Genomic DNA, 17,145 nt, shown 5'->3' with positions numbered 1-17,145 from the left:
AGCTGGGACTACAGGCATGCACCACTACACCCAGCTAATTTTTCTATTTTTAGTAGAGACCGGATTTCGCCATCTTGGCAAGGCTGGTCTTGAACTCCCGAACTCAGCTAGTCTGCCCACCTCAGCCTCCCAAAGTGCTGGGATTACAGGCGTGAGCCACCACGCCCAGCCAGCATCTTTCTAATTTTAATGGAATTACAGACATTCCCTTCTTTCTAGTTGTTTTATTGATTGCTCACCATTAACAACACCAAGGGCATTTCTAAAAAGAAAGTAGTTAGGACAGTTCCAGCACCCTCTCACTCAGAGCTTCCTCCCCTAAATTCATTGGCCCTCCTCTCCCAGTTGGCCAGTGCATCCTCAGGCCCTGCACAGTGCTGGAGTGAGCCCCATATTCGACAGCAAGTAGGGAAGGGGTGGGGGCAGTGCGAGGTGAGACTATTAAGTCTCATCTTTTCCCTGCTGTGGGGGCTGTGGGATGACACATGCCACCCAGGACCCCCTGCCCTGGAGAAGGAAGGTCTCCTAGTTGTTGCTTATCTTTGGAGTCTGGGGTCTTTTGGGAAATTAGTCCCTGGATCTTGGGTTCTGAGTTGTGTCACCGTTGCGGGGGATGGGTGGGTTATCGTTTCTAAGCTCAGTGCTGGTTGACCCTTGCAGAGGAGAAAGGAGTTTGGAAAGCCTCCAGGGTTGTCAAAACTTCCTGCCTCTTGCCCTTGGCATGATCACCAAAGCAGAAATCAGGATGCTGGATTCCAAACCCGGGGAGTGGCATGGTTAAGAATGTGGTCTCTGCAAGCAGACAGCCTGGGTTCAATTCCCAACTTGGCCATTTTCTAGCTGTGTAATCTTAGGCAAGTTACAAAACAAACAAAAAACTCTCTGTGCCTCAGTTTCCCCATCTCGTGGTCTTGCTTTGATAATTAAGTCATACTGAATAAATGTCAGCCATTACTGCTGAGTTGCGCCAGATTTGTGATGGGTGCTCGACATGCCTTGGGGCCTCCCCTTTTCCTATCAGAGCAAAAAGCATCACAACGTCCTTCCCTTATCCCTCTGCACTCTGGACCCCAGATGCGCTAGATAGGTAGCTGTTCCCATCATTGTGGGTTGGGAGTAGAAAACTAGGAATCCATCTGGCTGCTTCTCAAATGTCCCCCTACAAACCAGGAACACCAGTTCAGCTGCTGGCCACTGGGCCAGGGCCAGGTGTTTCTGGACAGCTCCCTGAACCAGTCCTGCTCCACTTGAATACCTGGAGCCTGAACCAGGACCTGAGGCAGGCCAACCAGGGTTCATGTAGCATGTGTCATCACTGCTCAGGACACAAAGGCCAGTCTTCTTATACAAGACGAGTGGTGGTCTGCAGGTCAGCAGGATGCATGCCTCTCCCAAGGTTCAGGGACACTAGTCGCAAGGGCCTGGTGCCAGTCTTGCAGAGGGGCAGACCCTGCCCTGTCCTGGCAGTACTCCAGAGCAGCAGCTGGGCAATCTGGGAGACCACTGCACTGGGAGCCTGACCTCCCCGTGGGCCTTGGGGATACTCTTCCCTTGGGACTCAGATTTTGCAATAATTCTGACAAAACACTTGCTGACAAAAAGCCTTCTGAGAGAAGCATTATTAACTCCAGTTTATGGATGAGAGTCTAAGGCTCAGACTGGCAAAGTGACTGGCCGAAGGTCACTCTACTAATAAGGAACAGAGCTGGACTTCAGCCCAAGCCTTTGGATGCAAGGCCTGTGTACCTTCCCCCCATACAGCACGGTCTGATGCCAATATGTGAGCCACGTTTATAATTTTAAATTTTTGGCCTGGCATGGTGGCTCACGCCTGTACTCCCAACACTTTGGGAGGCCAAGATGGGTGGATCACCTGAGGTCAGGAGTTCAAGACCAGCCTGGCCAACATGGTGAAACCCCATCTCTACTAAAAATATTTTAAAAGTAGCCAGGCATAGTGGTGCATGCCTGTAGTCCCAGCTGCTCAGGAGGCTGAGGCAGGAGAATCGCTTGAACCTGGGAAGCGGAGGTTGCAGTGAGCCCAAGATTGTACCACTGCCCTCCAGTCTTGGGTGATAGAGCGAGACTCTGTCTCTAAATAAATAAATAAATAAATAAAAATAATTAATAAATAAATTTTTAGCAGCTGCATTTTTTCAAAAAAGTAAAAAGAAACAGATGAAACTACTTTAATAATATACGTAATTTAACCGAATATATCCAAAATGTCATTTCTACATGACATCAATAAAAAAATTATTAACGAGATACTTCACATTCTTTCTTCTTATTAAGCCTTTGAGACACAACCTGTACTTCACGCTTAAAGTGCGTCTCAATTTGGACACTCAAGTTTCATCAAAAATATTCAATCCATATTTAGATTTCATACTAGCTACAATTGAAAAAGGAGAATCATGTATCTAACTTACTCCAGCTGTTTGAAAAAGTTTTCCAACGATTGGATTGATTATGCCTTTAAAATTCAATGGAAAACATTTTGTAAATTAAGTAGAAATGAATTGAATTAAACAAAAGGAAAATTTGAGTTTCTTATTGGCATGAACCCTATTTCAAGTACTCAGCAGCCTCATGTGGCTGGTGGCTGTTGTATTGGACAGCCCAGCAACATACGATTCTCTCTCCCAGCTGGACTGAGTGATCTCTAAGCCCTTCCACTGTATGCTCCTTCCCTGCGTTTATGCAGATGAGTACTTTGTGTACTATGGACCCACTTCTGTGATGATAAATGGACCGTGTAGGACAGATTTCCCATTTATTTTGACAGCATACTGAAAATAGCACTCTGTAGTGGTTAAAAGGGTGATTTCTAGAGCCAGACTGTCCAGGTTCAAATCTTGCTTTGATTGCTGACTGGCTTGGTGACCTTGGGTGATTTACTTAAGCTCTCTGTGTCTCAGTTTTCTCAGTGATGACACTGAGATGATGATATTAGTAGTATGCACCTCATACGGTAGTTGTAAGGATTTGCTAGTTCATGTAATGCACACAGATAACAGCTATCGCCTATGGGGCATACAGTAAGTGCTCAGTAGATGTTGTCTTTCATTACATATTTTATCTCATTGTAATCAAAGAATGTAAGGACTGGATGAGATCAAAATCTCATCAATCTGTCATTATGCAAGTGAGAAAATGGGGCCAGAAAGTGAAAGAACTTGCCCAAGGTCATGTAGCAAGTTAATGATAGAAGTCAACCCTCATCTACTGATGCCCAGCCCAGTGACCCTCTCCACTGTGCAGAAATCAACCGTCATCTCCTGATGTCCAGCCCAGTGACCCCCTGTACTGTGCCCCCAACAATGCTGACATTTTCCGGAGAAAAAAACACCCTGACCTGCCGGCCACACGAGCTCTTCATTTCTTCCCTGGAATGAGTATGACTTTGGCTGACATGGCCACACTGTCTGCCCAGGTGCTCTCTGTAGGCTCAGTGGAACAGGGTGACTGGGTAGTCAGTATTAAAGCTCATTGTATTCGTACTTCAAGCTAGCCCACATGTTCCCCCAGGAAAAAAGTTCTGTGTATTTATTTGGAGACCTTTAATTTTTATTTGATATAGAACATTTGAAAAAAGTAGAACACAAGGCAGAAAGAAAACAGGAAAACAGGCCAGGCGCAGTGGCTCATGCCTGTAATCCCAGCACTTTGGGAGGCCAAGATGGGCACATCACCTGAGGTTAGGAGTTCGAGACCAGCCTGGCCAACATGGTGAAACCCAGTCTCTACTAATATATATAAATTAGGCAGGCATGGTGGCACACGTCTGTAGTCCCAGCTACTCTGGGGGCTGAGGCAGGAGAATTGCTTGAACTCAGGAGGCGGAGGTTGCAGTGAGCTGAGATTGCACCACTGCACTCCAGCCTGGGTGACAGAGCAAGACAGAAAGAAAGGAAAGAAAGAGAAGGAAGGAAGGAAGGAAGCAGGGAGGGAGGGAAGGAAGGAAAGAAGGAAGGAAGGAAGCAAGGAAGGAAAGAAGGAAAACTTATTAATACCATGTTGGCATGTATTTTCTTTCCCTAGAGTAGAGATTAAATTTTATTTATTGATATTCTTTTAGCATCTCTCCAGGGCAAGGCACTGTGCAAGATGCTGGGTATATGGGGGTGATGCTTAGAATCTAGTGAGCCAATGGTTGTCAAATAGTTCATGAACAGGATAGCTATGTAATTAAATGTCACTGGGACCACAAGAAAAAAAAATCTCAGAATACAGTGAGAGGACAGAATGGGGGATAGAACTCGGGCTCTCTCTGGGTCCTGGAAAACCTTCAGAAGCTCGAAACTTGGCTGGGGGTGAAGACGGGGACTGGAGGGGAGAGCACAGCCATATTTATAACACAACCCTGTATTCTGCTTCTGCCACTTAACATTGTGGCATAAACTTACCCCGCATCATTAAGTACTCCCTGTAAATTTTTTTTTTTTTTTGGCAAGTATTTTTAATGTGCTATGTTTTTCTAACCAACTCCCCAATCACTTTTAGACAATCTGGTTGTCTCCAGTTTGGATTTTTTTTTTTTTGGTGGTTTTTTTTTTGTTTATTTTTATTATACTATCAGAAACAGCACAGGGTCGGGCTCTCACGCCTGTAATTCCAGCACTTTGGGAGGCTGAGGTGGGCGGATCCCTTGAAGCCAGGCGTTTGAGATCAGCCTGGCCAACATAGTGAAACCCCGTCTCTAATAAAAATACAAAGAAAAAAAATTAGCCAGGCGTGGTGATGGGCGCCTGTAACCCCAGCTACTCAGTAGTTGAGGCATGAGAATCGCTTTAACCAGGAAGGTGGAGGTGGCAGCGAACCAAGATCGTGCCACTGCACTCCAGCCTAGCTGACAGAGCGAGAACAAGACTCTATTGCAAAAAAGAAAAACTGAAAACTAAAAACCAGCACATCACAGCATTCTGGGGCTCTAATGGATGGAGAAGGGAATCTAGAACCATCTAGTTCCAAAGCATGGACTTGAGTCTCCAGGCAGTGTGGTACTTGAGATAGTTTTCTTTAGGATAGGTCTCCAGATGTGACATTACCGGATCGAAAGGGCTTGGTTTGCTGCTGTTGTTAAGGCTGTTGGCATCTGTGTTTGCAAACACTTTCTGCTTTTTTTTTTTTTTTTTTTTTAAACTGTACTTCTAGCAGGTGACACATGCACCTGGCTACACTGCTTGTAGATTCCACCTCCATGTTTCCATCGTCCCTTCCCACCCTGCCTCTGGCTCTGTACGGCATCTCTTCATGCATCATCCACTCAACTAGCATTCAGGATGCAACCGCGTTTTCCTCAGCACCTCTGACAGAGCCGGAGGACAGAGAATAACCTCAGCTGTAGCTGGTGTTGACCTGACACTGGTCAGTGGGCGTGGCCAGGGCGGCATTCTGGGGAGTGAAAGTTTTCCCACCAGGCTTGCTCTGACACTGGGATGGCCAGCGGGAGGCTCAGCTTTCCCTCGATGTCTATGCCTCCTTTCTCCACAAGTCCCTCACCTTTCAGATGCCCGTGGGACATCTCAGGGCCCTGGGTGACACAACAGGAGTATGAGTGTCCCGTTTTCTCAGATTTCAGGCAAGGCAGGTCTTTTGTGCCTTCATTCTTCCTGTGCTTACAGTCTCCTTCGCAACCCGTTCCACTGGAGTCTTCTTCAGACTACCCCATCGGAGGTCCTGTCCCACTCGGGGGCATCTGCTTGGGACTGGCCTGAAAAAGCCGCCTCCTTCCTGGGCTGGAGTCAGGGCTCCCAACCTTTTTTCTTCTCCTATTCTGAAACCAACCGCTCCCCTCCATCCCTTCCCTGTCTTGTTCCATCACTTTCCAGAATATGGGGCACAATTAGAGAAGATTTTCAGGGGCACACCTATAACTTCAGGTGGCGAATGAACTTAGCATTAAATAACACTGACTCACGTGGCAATAAAAGTTTAAATTATTATTATTTTTTCAATGTTCTGTCATTCCTTCTATTGTTGTTGTTGTTGTTGTTGTTGTTGTTGTTTTTTTTTTTTTTTTTTTTTGAGGCAGAGTCTCGCTCTGTCGCCCGGACTGGAGTGCAGTGGCCGGATCTCAGCTCACTGCAAGCTCCGCCTCCCGGGTTTACGCCATTCTCCTGCCTCAGCCTCCTGAGTAGCTGGGACTACAGGCGCCCGCCACCTCGCCCGGCTCGTTTTTGTATTTTTAGTAGAGATGGGGTTTCACCGTGTTAGCCAGGATGGTCTCGATCTCCTGACCTCGTGATCCGCCCATCTCGGCCTCCCAAAGTGCTGGGATTACAGGCCTGAGCCACCGCGCCCAGCCCATTCCTTCTGATTCTATCAGTCTGATGAGGAGATGGTGTTTGGTTTTTTTTCTTTTTTGAGATGGAGTCCCACTCTGTCACCCCAGCTAGAGTGCAGTAGTGGCTCGATCTCAGCTCATGGCAACCTCCGCCTCCCAGGTTCAAGCGATTCTCCTGACTCAGCCTCCTGAGTAGCTAGGACTACAGGTACCCGCCACCATGCCCGGCTAACTTTTGTATTTTTAGTAGAGACAGGGTATCACCATATTGGCCAGGCTGGTATCAAACTCCTGACCTTGTGATCCACCCGCCTCAGCCTCCTAAAGTGCTGGGATTACAGGTGTGAGCCACTGCACCCTGCTCACGAAGTGTCTTTTAACATCTCTAACATGGCTTTATTTTTAGTATGCTTATTTTTACAATTACCTTCTATTTTAGGCAAGACATATAAATAGTCCCTTTAGGTTTAATATCTTCTAATTTTTTTCAAATCAACATACATACCTAATTTTACATACATAGAATCATATCATACATGATTTTTAAACTACAGCCTTTTACCTTCATTGCTTGCTTTTCCTCCCCCAACCTTCCATGGCTGTGACTGTGTCCCAGGACCAGCTGCGTAATTTGCAGGGCCTGGTGCAAAATGGAGATGCAGGGTCTTTGGTTCAAGAAATTATGAGGAATTTCAAGATGGCAACAGCAGAGCATTCAAGCAAGGGCCGGGTCCTTCTAAGCACGAGGCCCTGCACACAGTCCACCAGCCCGTGGAGCTAGCCCTTCTTGGCCCCTTCCCCTGAAGCCCACCCTTTTAATTTTTCCATTTTGATCATCCGCTGTGTGTTCTCCCACACTTGTCTTCATGTTCCTGTAATCATACCAGTTCACAGAGGGGGTTTTTGGCCTTGTTTTACAAAAATTGTATCATATTATATTCTCTTCTTTGCGTCTTGCTTTTCCTACTCAACACAGCTTGGAAATCCTGCCAACCCATCTGGATCTATTTCATTCTTTATAAAGGCTGCATAAGATGCCACGCTGTAAATGGACCATAATTGATTCAATAGTTTCCCCTGTGAATGGGCATTCATCCTGTTTCTAACTTTTTACCATTCAAAAATCTGCAGTGGACTGGGTGCGGTGGCTCACACCTGCAATCCCAACAGTTTAGGAGTCCAAGGCAGGCAGATCACTTGAGGTCAGGTGTTTGAGACCCAACCTGGCCAACATGGAGAAACCCCATCTGTGCCAAAAATACAAAAAAATTAGCAGGGGGTGGTGGTGAGCACCTGTAATCCCAGCAACTTGGGAGGCTGAGGCAGGAGAATCGCTTGAATCTGGGAGGTGGAGGTTGCAGTGAGCCAAGATCACACTGCTGCACTCCAGCCTGGGTGACAGAGCGAGACGCTGTCTCAAAAAAAAAATCTGCAGTGAACATTTTATGTTCAGGTGTCTTTAATGATGTAAAGCAAATTCACGGGAAAGGGTAAAGATTTGCTCTTACTCTGTTTTGTGTTGCTATAACAAAGTGTCATAGAGTGAGTAATTTAAAACAAAAAGAAATGTGTTTCTCATAGTTCTGCAGGCTGGGAAGCCCAAGATTTAAGGGCCACATCTGATGAGGGCCTTCTCCCTGCGTCATAACACAATGGAAGGCGTCACATGGCCAGAGAGTGCGCAAGAGACAGAGCGAGGGCCGAATTCACTTTTACAACAAAACCACTTCTGCAATAACCAACACACCCCCGTGATAACACCATTAATCCGTTCATGAAGGCAGAATCCTCATGACTAATCAGCTCTTTTCTTTTCTTTTTTTTTTTTTTTTGAGACAGAGTCTTGCTCTGTTGGCCAGGCTGGAGTGCAGTGGCATAATCTCTGCTCACTGTAACCTCCCTCTCTCGGACTCAAGCAATTCTCCTGTCTCAGCTTCTTGAGTAGCTGGAATTACAGGCGTGTGCCACCACACCTGACTAATTTTTGTATTTGTAGTAGAGACAGGGTTTCACCATGTTGACCAGGCTGGTCTCCAACTCCTGACCTCAGGTAATCCGACCACCTCAGCTTTGCAAAGTGCTGGGCTTACAGGCGTGAGCCACCACACCCAGCCCTAATCAACTGTTAAACATCCAACTTCTCAACACAAGTCATTGGGGGATGAAGTTTCCAGTACATGAACTTTGGAATACATTCAAACCATAGCAGGCTGCTTTTCAAAAACATTTATTGTAGCAAAAAAGTGAAAAAACCAATTTAAAGAAAAGTGTGAGGCACAGGGCCAGGCAAAAGTGGTAACTACGGGCCGAGTGCGGTGGCTCATGCCTGTAATCCCAGCAATTTGGGAGGCTGAGGGGGGCAGATCGCTTGAGCTCAGGAATTTGAGACCAGCCTGGATAACATGGGGAAACCCCGTCTCTACAAAAAAATATACAAAAATTAGCCGACATCGTGGTGAGCATCTGTAGTCCCAGCTACTCAGGAGACTGAGGCATAAGAATCGCTTGAACGCAGGAGGCAGAGGTTGCAGTGAGTCAAGATTGCGCCACTGCACTCCAGCCTGGGCGACAGAGCGAGACTCTGTCTCAAAACAAAAAAGGTGATCATGATGTCTGAGAAATGCTGATCTTGCATTCGGCCCTCTGTGAAATGAGGCCTGGATGGAAAGATGGTTCCAGGTAATTTCTGTTTTTCTTCCTGTAGCGCAGAAGTCAGAGAACAGAGAAGCCAGGTTCCCTTCCTGGGATAGGGGATGGGAGAATGCTTGACGCAAAAATAAAGCCCTCTAGGTTATCTGCTTTCAACCAACTGCCTTGGAGCTGGCAGCTGCTGCTCACTCTTTCATTCGGTCAGTCAATCAACAAACACTGCCTTGGACACTGTGGGGGACACAGGGCTGACCCAGCCGTGGGCCCTGCCCTCGAGGCTTTTCCGATCTAGGAGAATACGTTTGTGTCTTTATGCGTGAGAAAGTGGTTTTCCAGACCCAGAGAGAGAAATGATACGGAGCTGAGTTAAAGCCCCCCCGCCCCAACACACATCACATTCACACACACAGTTGTAATCACATATGCACAGAGTTACTCACACACGCTCACATGCACACACCTCACAGTCATACACACACCTCACAGTCATACACACGGCAGCCATCGTTCAATCCCCCTCCCCCACTGCATGTCGTAACATTGAAAACTATGCTGGAGCACTGGGACCGTTGCTGTGGGAACCGAGATTCTGAAATCCCAACTTGTGGGCATCTGAATTCTCGCGCTGAATATTGTAATACATCAGCCACGGAGTTTGTGCTCTGAATTTGGAGTCATTTCTCCTCCAGGAGGTCAGGCTGGGCAGATAGCCAGGGAGTTGGCGAGGACGGCAATTAGAGGGCTGATGACTTTCTGCCTGATGATGGCGAGGCCCACACGGTTTCCTGGAGAGGGCTGTCTGCCAGGGTGTGTACACGCACACACACATGCTCAGGCTCAGGGGGCGTGTCCGTGGAATCTGCTCAGGTGAGACTCCAGGAATGTGTAGTGGTCATTCTAAGTCTTCAGCCTCTGTATCGGTCAGGCCAGGCTAGGCAAGGCTGTAGTAACAAGGACACCCCCAAATCTTCATGGTTTAACATGATAATGGTTTACTCCTTACTCACACAAAATTCAAGCCGGGTCAACATCCCCTTCCCTCTTGCAGTTCCTCGGCAACCCAGGGCCTCTAATATGCTTCAACAGGGAAGACGTAAGTGGAAAAGGCTCACGGCCTCTTCCCTGCTTTGGCTCAAAAGTGGGCACACGTCTTCTGCCTAGGCTTCAACCAGCCCAACCTAAGTGCAAGAGAAACCAGGAAATGCAGAGGAGTTCATATGCAACCACAAAAGTCCCTGCGCCAGAGCCTCCCTTTGTGCTTTGCAAGCCCAAACATCCCAGCCTAGAGGGGAGGCAAGTCCTTGGAGACCGTTTCAATCCAGGCTCTGCAGCTTGCTCACTGGGTGGCCTCAGGCCACGCACCAGTCAGGGTCCCACCAGGAACCAGGTGGCACACCTAGAATAGGAATTTAAAGGGGACTCATTTACAGAAGAACTATTTACCAAGGGTAATGCAGTAAGCAGAATCTAAGAGCAACTTCTGGCCAAAGGAGACACAACCAGGGAGTGGTCAGTGAGTCCAAGTAGGAGACAGTCAAGGAGAGGTCACCTCGAATAAACAGTGTCCTTCACATGAGGGACACAGCCTACCTGAGGGACCTCACAGGTGGGGCCAGAGGAATAAGTGTCACATCTTCGCTCTCCTCACTTCTTCCTATCTCTGCTGAGGCTCCCCATTGGCTGAATCTGACAGAAGCCATAAGGCCCAGGAAGACAGGGGTTAATTCAAACAGGTCAGCCTCCCAGGGCAGAATGGATAGTAGCTCCGGTGGAATAAATGGACCCTATCTGGCAGGGACAACTGATTTTTGCTTTTGGAGCCTCCTTTTCCTAATCTGTAAAATAAGAATGCTAATACCTGCCTCGTTGTGTTGTTGAAAGTAAATGGAATAGGCTGGATGTGGTGGCTTACACCTGTAATCCCAGCACTTTGGGAGGCTGAGGCAGGCAGATCACCTGAGGTCAGGAGTTCGAGACCAGCCTGACCAACATGGAGAAACCCCATCTCTACTAAAAATACAAAATTAGCCAGGTGTGGTGGCACATGTCTGTAATCCCAGCTACTCGGGAGGCTGAGGCAGAAGAATCGCTTGAACCCGGGAGGCAGAGGTTGTGGTGAGCCAAGATCGAGCCATTGCACTCCAGCCTGGGTGACAAGAGCGAAACTCCATCTCAAAAAAAAAAAAGAAAGAAAAGAAAGAAAGTCAATAGAATAATATATGCAAATACCTGTCCTTAGCGAATGTTAGTTTCTTAGTGTCTGAAAACACTTTGCAATCCAGTGGTTCCCAGTTCAGGATGTGCCAAATTCTCAAATTCTACAAACAAAATTCTTTTTTTTCTAAATCACTCCCATTTTCGAGCTTTTTCTATATGTCAAGTATTTCATGGGCTGTCTCATTTCAGTCTCATGATATTTTCCTAAGTATCATTGTTGAAAAATTGGGACTGGCACAGAAAGATTAAGTCACTCATTCATGGTCACGAAGCCAGTTTGTGTGTCTGGCCCCAATGCCCACTGCCATTCCTACCTGTTCTACTCTGATTTCTGAAGATGTGTGTTCAATGAATAGATAAAGAGGAGGATCTTGAAACACCAATGTTGGAGAATTTTCCCTACCCTGAAGGGAAGCAAATGCAAATGCACCCAAAGTTGAGGACCATGTCTTTTCCAAAGGCCTCCTGTAGCCACCACAGGCTCCAGGAAGTGCCCCCTGCTCATCAGGGTGCCTCTGTGGCCTCCAGGCTTGAGCTCACTCACCCACCACGTTGCTGCTGGTTCATTTCAGGTCATCTGTCTCCAGCCCTATCTGACCAGCTCAACACCAGCAGTGCAGAGAGCGAGGTCTGGGAGCCAGGTGAGCAAACATTGTCTCTGGGGGTCCATGGTCAGCTTTCTGTAGGTGGTCCCCCATGGTAATAAAGAAGGGAAGGACATTTAGGATGCCAGGAGGCTCCCTGACTTCAGACAACACTTCTTCCTGACCCATCACCCGAAGTTCCGCTATCAATTCACTTTGAGATCGTAGAACTACCGTTTTTTGAGAGGCCACTGATAAGTCACATACAGGTGAGCAGGTATGCCTGGAGCATTTTAAGGGGATTTGTGGAGAACAAGCTAGAGTTCTTGGTGGGGGTGGCAGCGTTCCACCAGATGGGTCCTTGATTTACTCAACTAACATTTATGAAGGACCTACTCTATGCAAAGCTGCATGCTAGTACTGGGGGTACAATCCTAGGCTAAAAGGGGCAGGTGGTTCCCAAAGAAGGGGTTCTGGGGAAGTGAGGACCACCATCAGCTAAAGCAGCCCATCATCAACCCCATGGCCAGCCCTTTGGCAATCCTCTAGGGTTCCCTGGTTACTGTGGCAGCCTCTAGGACAGTACCCTCAGAGGAGCAGAGGGGCCTTCAGGGGAAGCATGTACCCCTTGGAGCAGGGCCCCTGAACTCACCACTCTGCCTTTCTTTCACAAACGGGTGCCCCTGGAGACAGGAGCAAGTGAGGAGGGTTTGTGCGGGCTGGACCCCTGGTTGTCTGTCACCCATCTTAACCTCTAGAGTCACTCCTGAGCCCCACCTTCGCCTGACTCTAAGGAGAATCACAGGGTCAGGCCTCAAGGAGGGGATCAGGGATGAGCCAGCCCGGCTCCATTTTGCAGACTGAAAAGCTGAGACCCAGAGCCAAGCAGGGCGTTGTCAAAGGTCACGCAGAGTCAGTGGCAGAGCCTGGACAACCGCCTGCCCCGGCCCCACCGGTCTCAGCTCACCGGTCTGACACTTCCAGGGGAGCGGCTTCCGGTCCGTCTGACGAACGGGAGCAGCAGCTGCAGCGGGACGGTGGAGGTGCGGCTCAAGGCGTCCTGGGAGCCCGCGTGCTGGGCGCTCTGGGACAGCCGCGCCGCAGAGGCCGTGTGCCGAGCACTGGACTGCGGCGGGGCGGAGGCGGCCTCCCTGCTCGCCCCGCCGACCCCCGAGCTGCCGCCCCCGCCGGCGGCCGGGAACACAAGCGCGGCAGCTAACGCCACTCTGGCCGGGGCGCCCGCCCTCCTGTGCAGCGGCACCGAGTGGCAGCTCTGCGAGGTGGTGGAGCACGCGTGCCGCAGCGACGGGAGGCGGGCCCGCGTCATCTGTGCAGGTACGAGCGCACCCCCTACACAGGCCCCCACCTGCTCCACTCCCCAGGCCTTCAGGCACTGCCCCTGGCTCCAGCCCCTGGACCCAAGCCTCCCCCTCCAGACCTCCACCCCCACCGCCTACCAGTGCAAACGCACCGGGTTCCCACACCGGAGGACGACCTCGAGTCATTTCCAGATCTGAGCATTTCCTCAAATCTGGCCCCCAGACTCCCCTACACTTGGTCCCTAGTCCCACCCCTGGGTTCCCAAAGTTAACCCGGTCTCTAGCCCCACTTACTGGGCCCGCCGCTTCCCTGTCCCCCCCCCCGCTCTGGATCTCTATCTCCTCCCCTTTCCCCATATATATAAACATGCCAGGTTCACAGGATTCCCCTTAGCGCTGTGGCTCCCAGGATACCAAACCTGCCCCCCAGGCCCCGCCCACCAGGTCTCTGGTCCCTCCCACCAGCCTGCTGCTCTACCTACCCCATCTGCAGTCCTAGGGGGGATTCCCAGTCTTGCCTACCGGGCTACAGCCTTCTCACTGGGTCCACAACATGCTCACAACTCTCCTGCCAGTCCAACCATCATCCCAACCCTTCCTTCCTCGCCGGGTGCCCCAGCGTCCACAACCCCCTCCCACCCCTAGAGAACCGCGCGCTGCGCCTGGTGGACGGTGGCAGCGCCTGCGCCGGCCGCGTGGAGATGCTGGAGCATGGCAAGTGGGGATCGGTGTGCGATGACACATGGGACCTGGAGGACGCCCACGTGGTGTGCAGGCAACTGGGCTGCGGCTGGGCAGTCCAGGCCGTGCCCGGCTTGCACTTCACGCCCGGCCGCGGACCTATCCACCGGGACCAGGTGAACTGCTCCGGGGCCGAAGCTTACCTGTGGGACTGCCCGGCGCTGCCAGGACAGCACTACTGTGGCCACAAAGAGGACGCGGGCGTGGTGTGCTCAGGTCAGTGCGCGGAGTCGCTGAAGCGCGGTCACCACCCACACTCACCATAGGCCTACTGGGCGCCAAGCCTGGAGTTAGTGCCGGAGAGGTGGTCCCTGTCCTTGAGAGGTCACAGTTCAGGAAGTGAGATGAGACTGAGACAAACATAATTCAGGAGAAAAAGTGGTAAATGCCCCCAAGAAAGGCAGTCAGGTGGAGTCTAGAGGCAGCAGGCAATGTGGAGCTGGAGGCTAAGGCTGACCACCTCCTGAAAGAGGTGACATTAAAAGTGAGACTCTTCCCGAGTGGGAGTTGGTCACCTGCATTCAAGCAGCAAGGAGAGACTGAAGGCAGGGAGGCCTCTGAGGAGGCTGTTGGTCTGTCCAGGTGAGGCCAGAAGGTTTTGGACCAGCCAGGGCCTCTCTTTGATATGCAGGAGATGGGGGAGGTGGGAGTGTTAATGTGTAGATTCTGATTCAGTAGGTCTGAGGCAGAGCTCCAGAGTCTGCGTTTCTAACAAGATCCCAGGCAATGCCGATGTTGCTGCTCCACAGACCACACTTATCACAGCAGGGCTGGTCAGAGCAGATGGGGCAGGTGACAGGAGGACACAGACACAGGAGGGAGAAGACACAAGATCTGGAGACCAAATGGCTTCATTGGTGCCTGCCCTGGTGGGTCTGGGCTGATGGGAATATCTGCCCAAAGGATCCTGACCTGACTCTGTCCCCTGCCCCTTTCCTGCAGAGCACCAGTCCTGGCGCCTGACCGGGGGCGCTGACCCCTGCGAGGGGCAGGTGGAGGTACACTTCCGAGGGGTCTGGAACACAGTGTGTGACAGTGAGTGGTACGCACCAGAGGCCAAGGTGCTCTGCCAGTCCTTGGGCTGCGGAACCGTGATGGAGAGGCCCAAGGGGCTGCCCCACTCCTTGTCTGGCAGGATGTACTACTCATGCAACGGCGAGGAGCTCACCCTCTCCAACTGCTCCTGGCGGTTCAACAACTCCAACCTCTGCAGCCAGTCGCTGGCAGCCAGGGTCCTCTGCTCAGGTACCTCATCCCACTCCACCCCCCAGATATGAGCCAGAATACTACCTGAATCCATGTCCTAAAAACTTACAGTCCAAGGACCACAATAGGCACCAGATCGACAATGGCACATATGGCATAAGAAGGACCGTTGTCCTTACGGTGCCCAGGCAGACAGTGCTAATTCATCGAGGCATTTTCAGATGCTCCACTCAGCCCCAGAATGATGAATCATATATGAAGACATTATATGCTAAGCAATGGTTCCTCTTGACTGGGATTGACTCAAGAGTTGAAACCAATTTGCCATCCCAGGCCTGGTGATGATAGTAAAAATAATATTAGCAGGCCCTAGTAATAATATCGGTGACAGCTTCTGGAACCCTGATCATATGCTAGGCATTGTTGAGCACTAAGTAGCTCTTATTTCAGCTAAGCCTCATACCCACTCTGTGGGTTGGGTTCTACCATATTTCACCAAATCTAGGAAGGCATTGTTTATAAGTCGCACCATTATTATTTTATGTACCGTAAAGAAGAACAAACGCTGCCAAAATAAACCACCAAACGTAATGATAGAGGCCATGATCCCAGTTTCAGATGTGTTAAAGTTTGAAAAAATGTGAGTGTTAGATAGATCTGAAGAAATATGACATTTACATTCTTACGGCGTTCAGACACCTGGTTACAAATTCCAGCTCTGCCATTTACTAGCAAGGAGGCTTCCAACAGTGCCTTCACCTACAAGTGTGGATGCTGATACTAGGCACTTCGCAGGATAGCTGGGAAACCTGATGGTAACTGCTGAGGGACTTTTAAGCTCCTTTCTTTGTGAGCATACCTGCCCAACGGGAATGCCGGTGATGATAATGAAGATAATGTCAGCTCGTCATCTCCCTAGGCCGATTAAGAACAAACTGAAACGGAATGGAACAGGGATTTGTGGTCTGTAGCAGCTTACACAGGAAGAAGGGATAATTCTATTAGGCCTTTATTCTAATCAAAGAGCCTTCCCAGCATTTAATCCATGAGTTCCTCCTTACTGTGGGGGGAGGAGGGGAGGGATGTAAGTTTCCTTAGCCACGTGCCCCTGATAGGAGCACAACCCTAGTTCTGGGTTCCTTGTCTGTCCCATTCCGTTTCTAACCCAAGGCCTGGCACACAGTAGGTGCTCAGTAACATGCATTGAGTGACTGGGCGGTGCTTTCTGACAGCTTCCCGGAGTTTGCACAATCTGTCCACTCCCGAAGTCCCTGCAAGTGTTCAGACAGTCACCACAGGTAAGTGTTGCTGGGTACTACACGGTTTCTCAGAAGCTTGGACGTGTGTGTGTTTCTGTGCACACCGGTGTTGGGGTTGAGGATGGTTTGGTCCCCATCCTCCACCTCCAGCCAATGGTCTTGCCTCCCCGGGGCTCTCTGGGCGGCACTTTCTGCTCTTTCTACATCCCCTCCTTGCCGTGTCAGCCCATAGATTACTGAGTCCTGAGACTTCCTGGACAGGAGTCCATTCCCCCACTTTCCTGTGAGCTCCTGGAGGGAAGAAGGAAAGAGCTGGAGAGAGCTGATACCACCTCGAGCAGGGGTCAGGGTCAGGGGGCGGCAGGGGCAGGGTGATCTTGGCCCAGCTGGATAGCGGGAATATTGGTACACAGCCCTGTGTTCATAACAGGCCAAACGCTGGGCCTAGTGCTTTATAGCTATTATTTCCCAACCCTTTAATCCTCTCTGTAGCCAAATGGGAGGGATCTTAGTATAATCCTTACATCAAGAAAGGAGCTGAGGCTCTGAGGCTGAAGTCACAGCTAGTGAGTGCTGGCCAGAATTGACAACCAAGGCTCTGAATTCCAGATCCATTCTTGGTCTACCCACCAGCTGTGTGTAGCTTGGCTGGCATCAGAGCAGACTCCCAGGACTCAAATCCCAGCTGTGTCTCTTGCTAGCTGTGTCCTGTTGGGCAACTCTTAACCTCTCTGAGCCGCAGATGCCTCAATTATAAAATGGGGGTGATACGCATATAGCACCTTTCTCCTAGCATTGCTGTGAGGCTCCAGTGAATTAATTTTTGTAAAGCACTTAGAACAGAGCCTCGAAGACTATAAGAACTGTCTGAAGGTCTGCTG

At 50.0% G+C, this 17,145-nt stretch overlaps 1 protein-coding gene across 3 annotated transcripts in view; it reads left to right on the top strand.

Annotated features, from left to right (window-relative positions):
• The window catches only part of CD6 (CD6 molecule), a 49,496-nt gene that overhangs the window by 24,026 nt on the left and 8,325 nt on the right, over nt 1-17,145 (top strand). For all 3 annotated transcript variants that reach the window (XM_033207556.1, XM_033207554.1, XM_033207553.1), the window contains exons 2-6: nt 11,728-11,796; nt 12,724-13,074; nt 13,704-14,015; nt 14,742-15,044; nt 16,238-16,303. In XM_033207556.1, the coding sequence (XP_033063447.1) occupies nt 11,728-11,796; nt 12,724-13,074; nt 13,704-14,015; nt 14,742-15,044; nt 16,238-16,303 (1,101 nt within the window). The remainder of the gene's footprint in view (nt 1-11,727; nt 11,797-12,723; nt 13,075-13,703; nt 14,016-14,741; nt 15,045-16,237; nt 16,304-17,145) is intronic.

Source organism: Trachypithecus francoisi, unplaced genomic scaffold (assembly GCF_009764315.1).
Source record: "Trachypithecus francoisi isolate TF-2019V2 unplaced genomic scaffold, Tfra_2.0 Lachesis_group8, whole genome shotgun sequence".
NCBI classification, from domain to species: domain Eukaryota; kingdom Metazoa; phylum Chordata; class Mammalia; order Primates; family Cercopithecidae; genus Trachypithecus; species Trachypithecus francoisi.
This window is presented reverse-complemented; position numbering and strand designations above follow the sequence as displayed.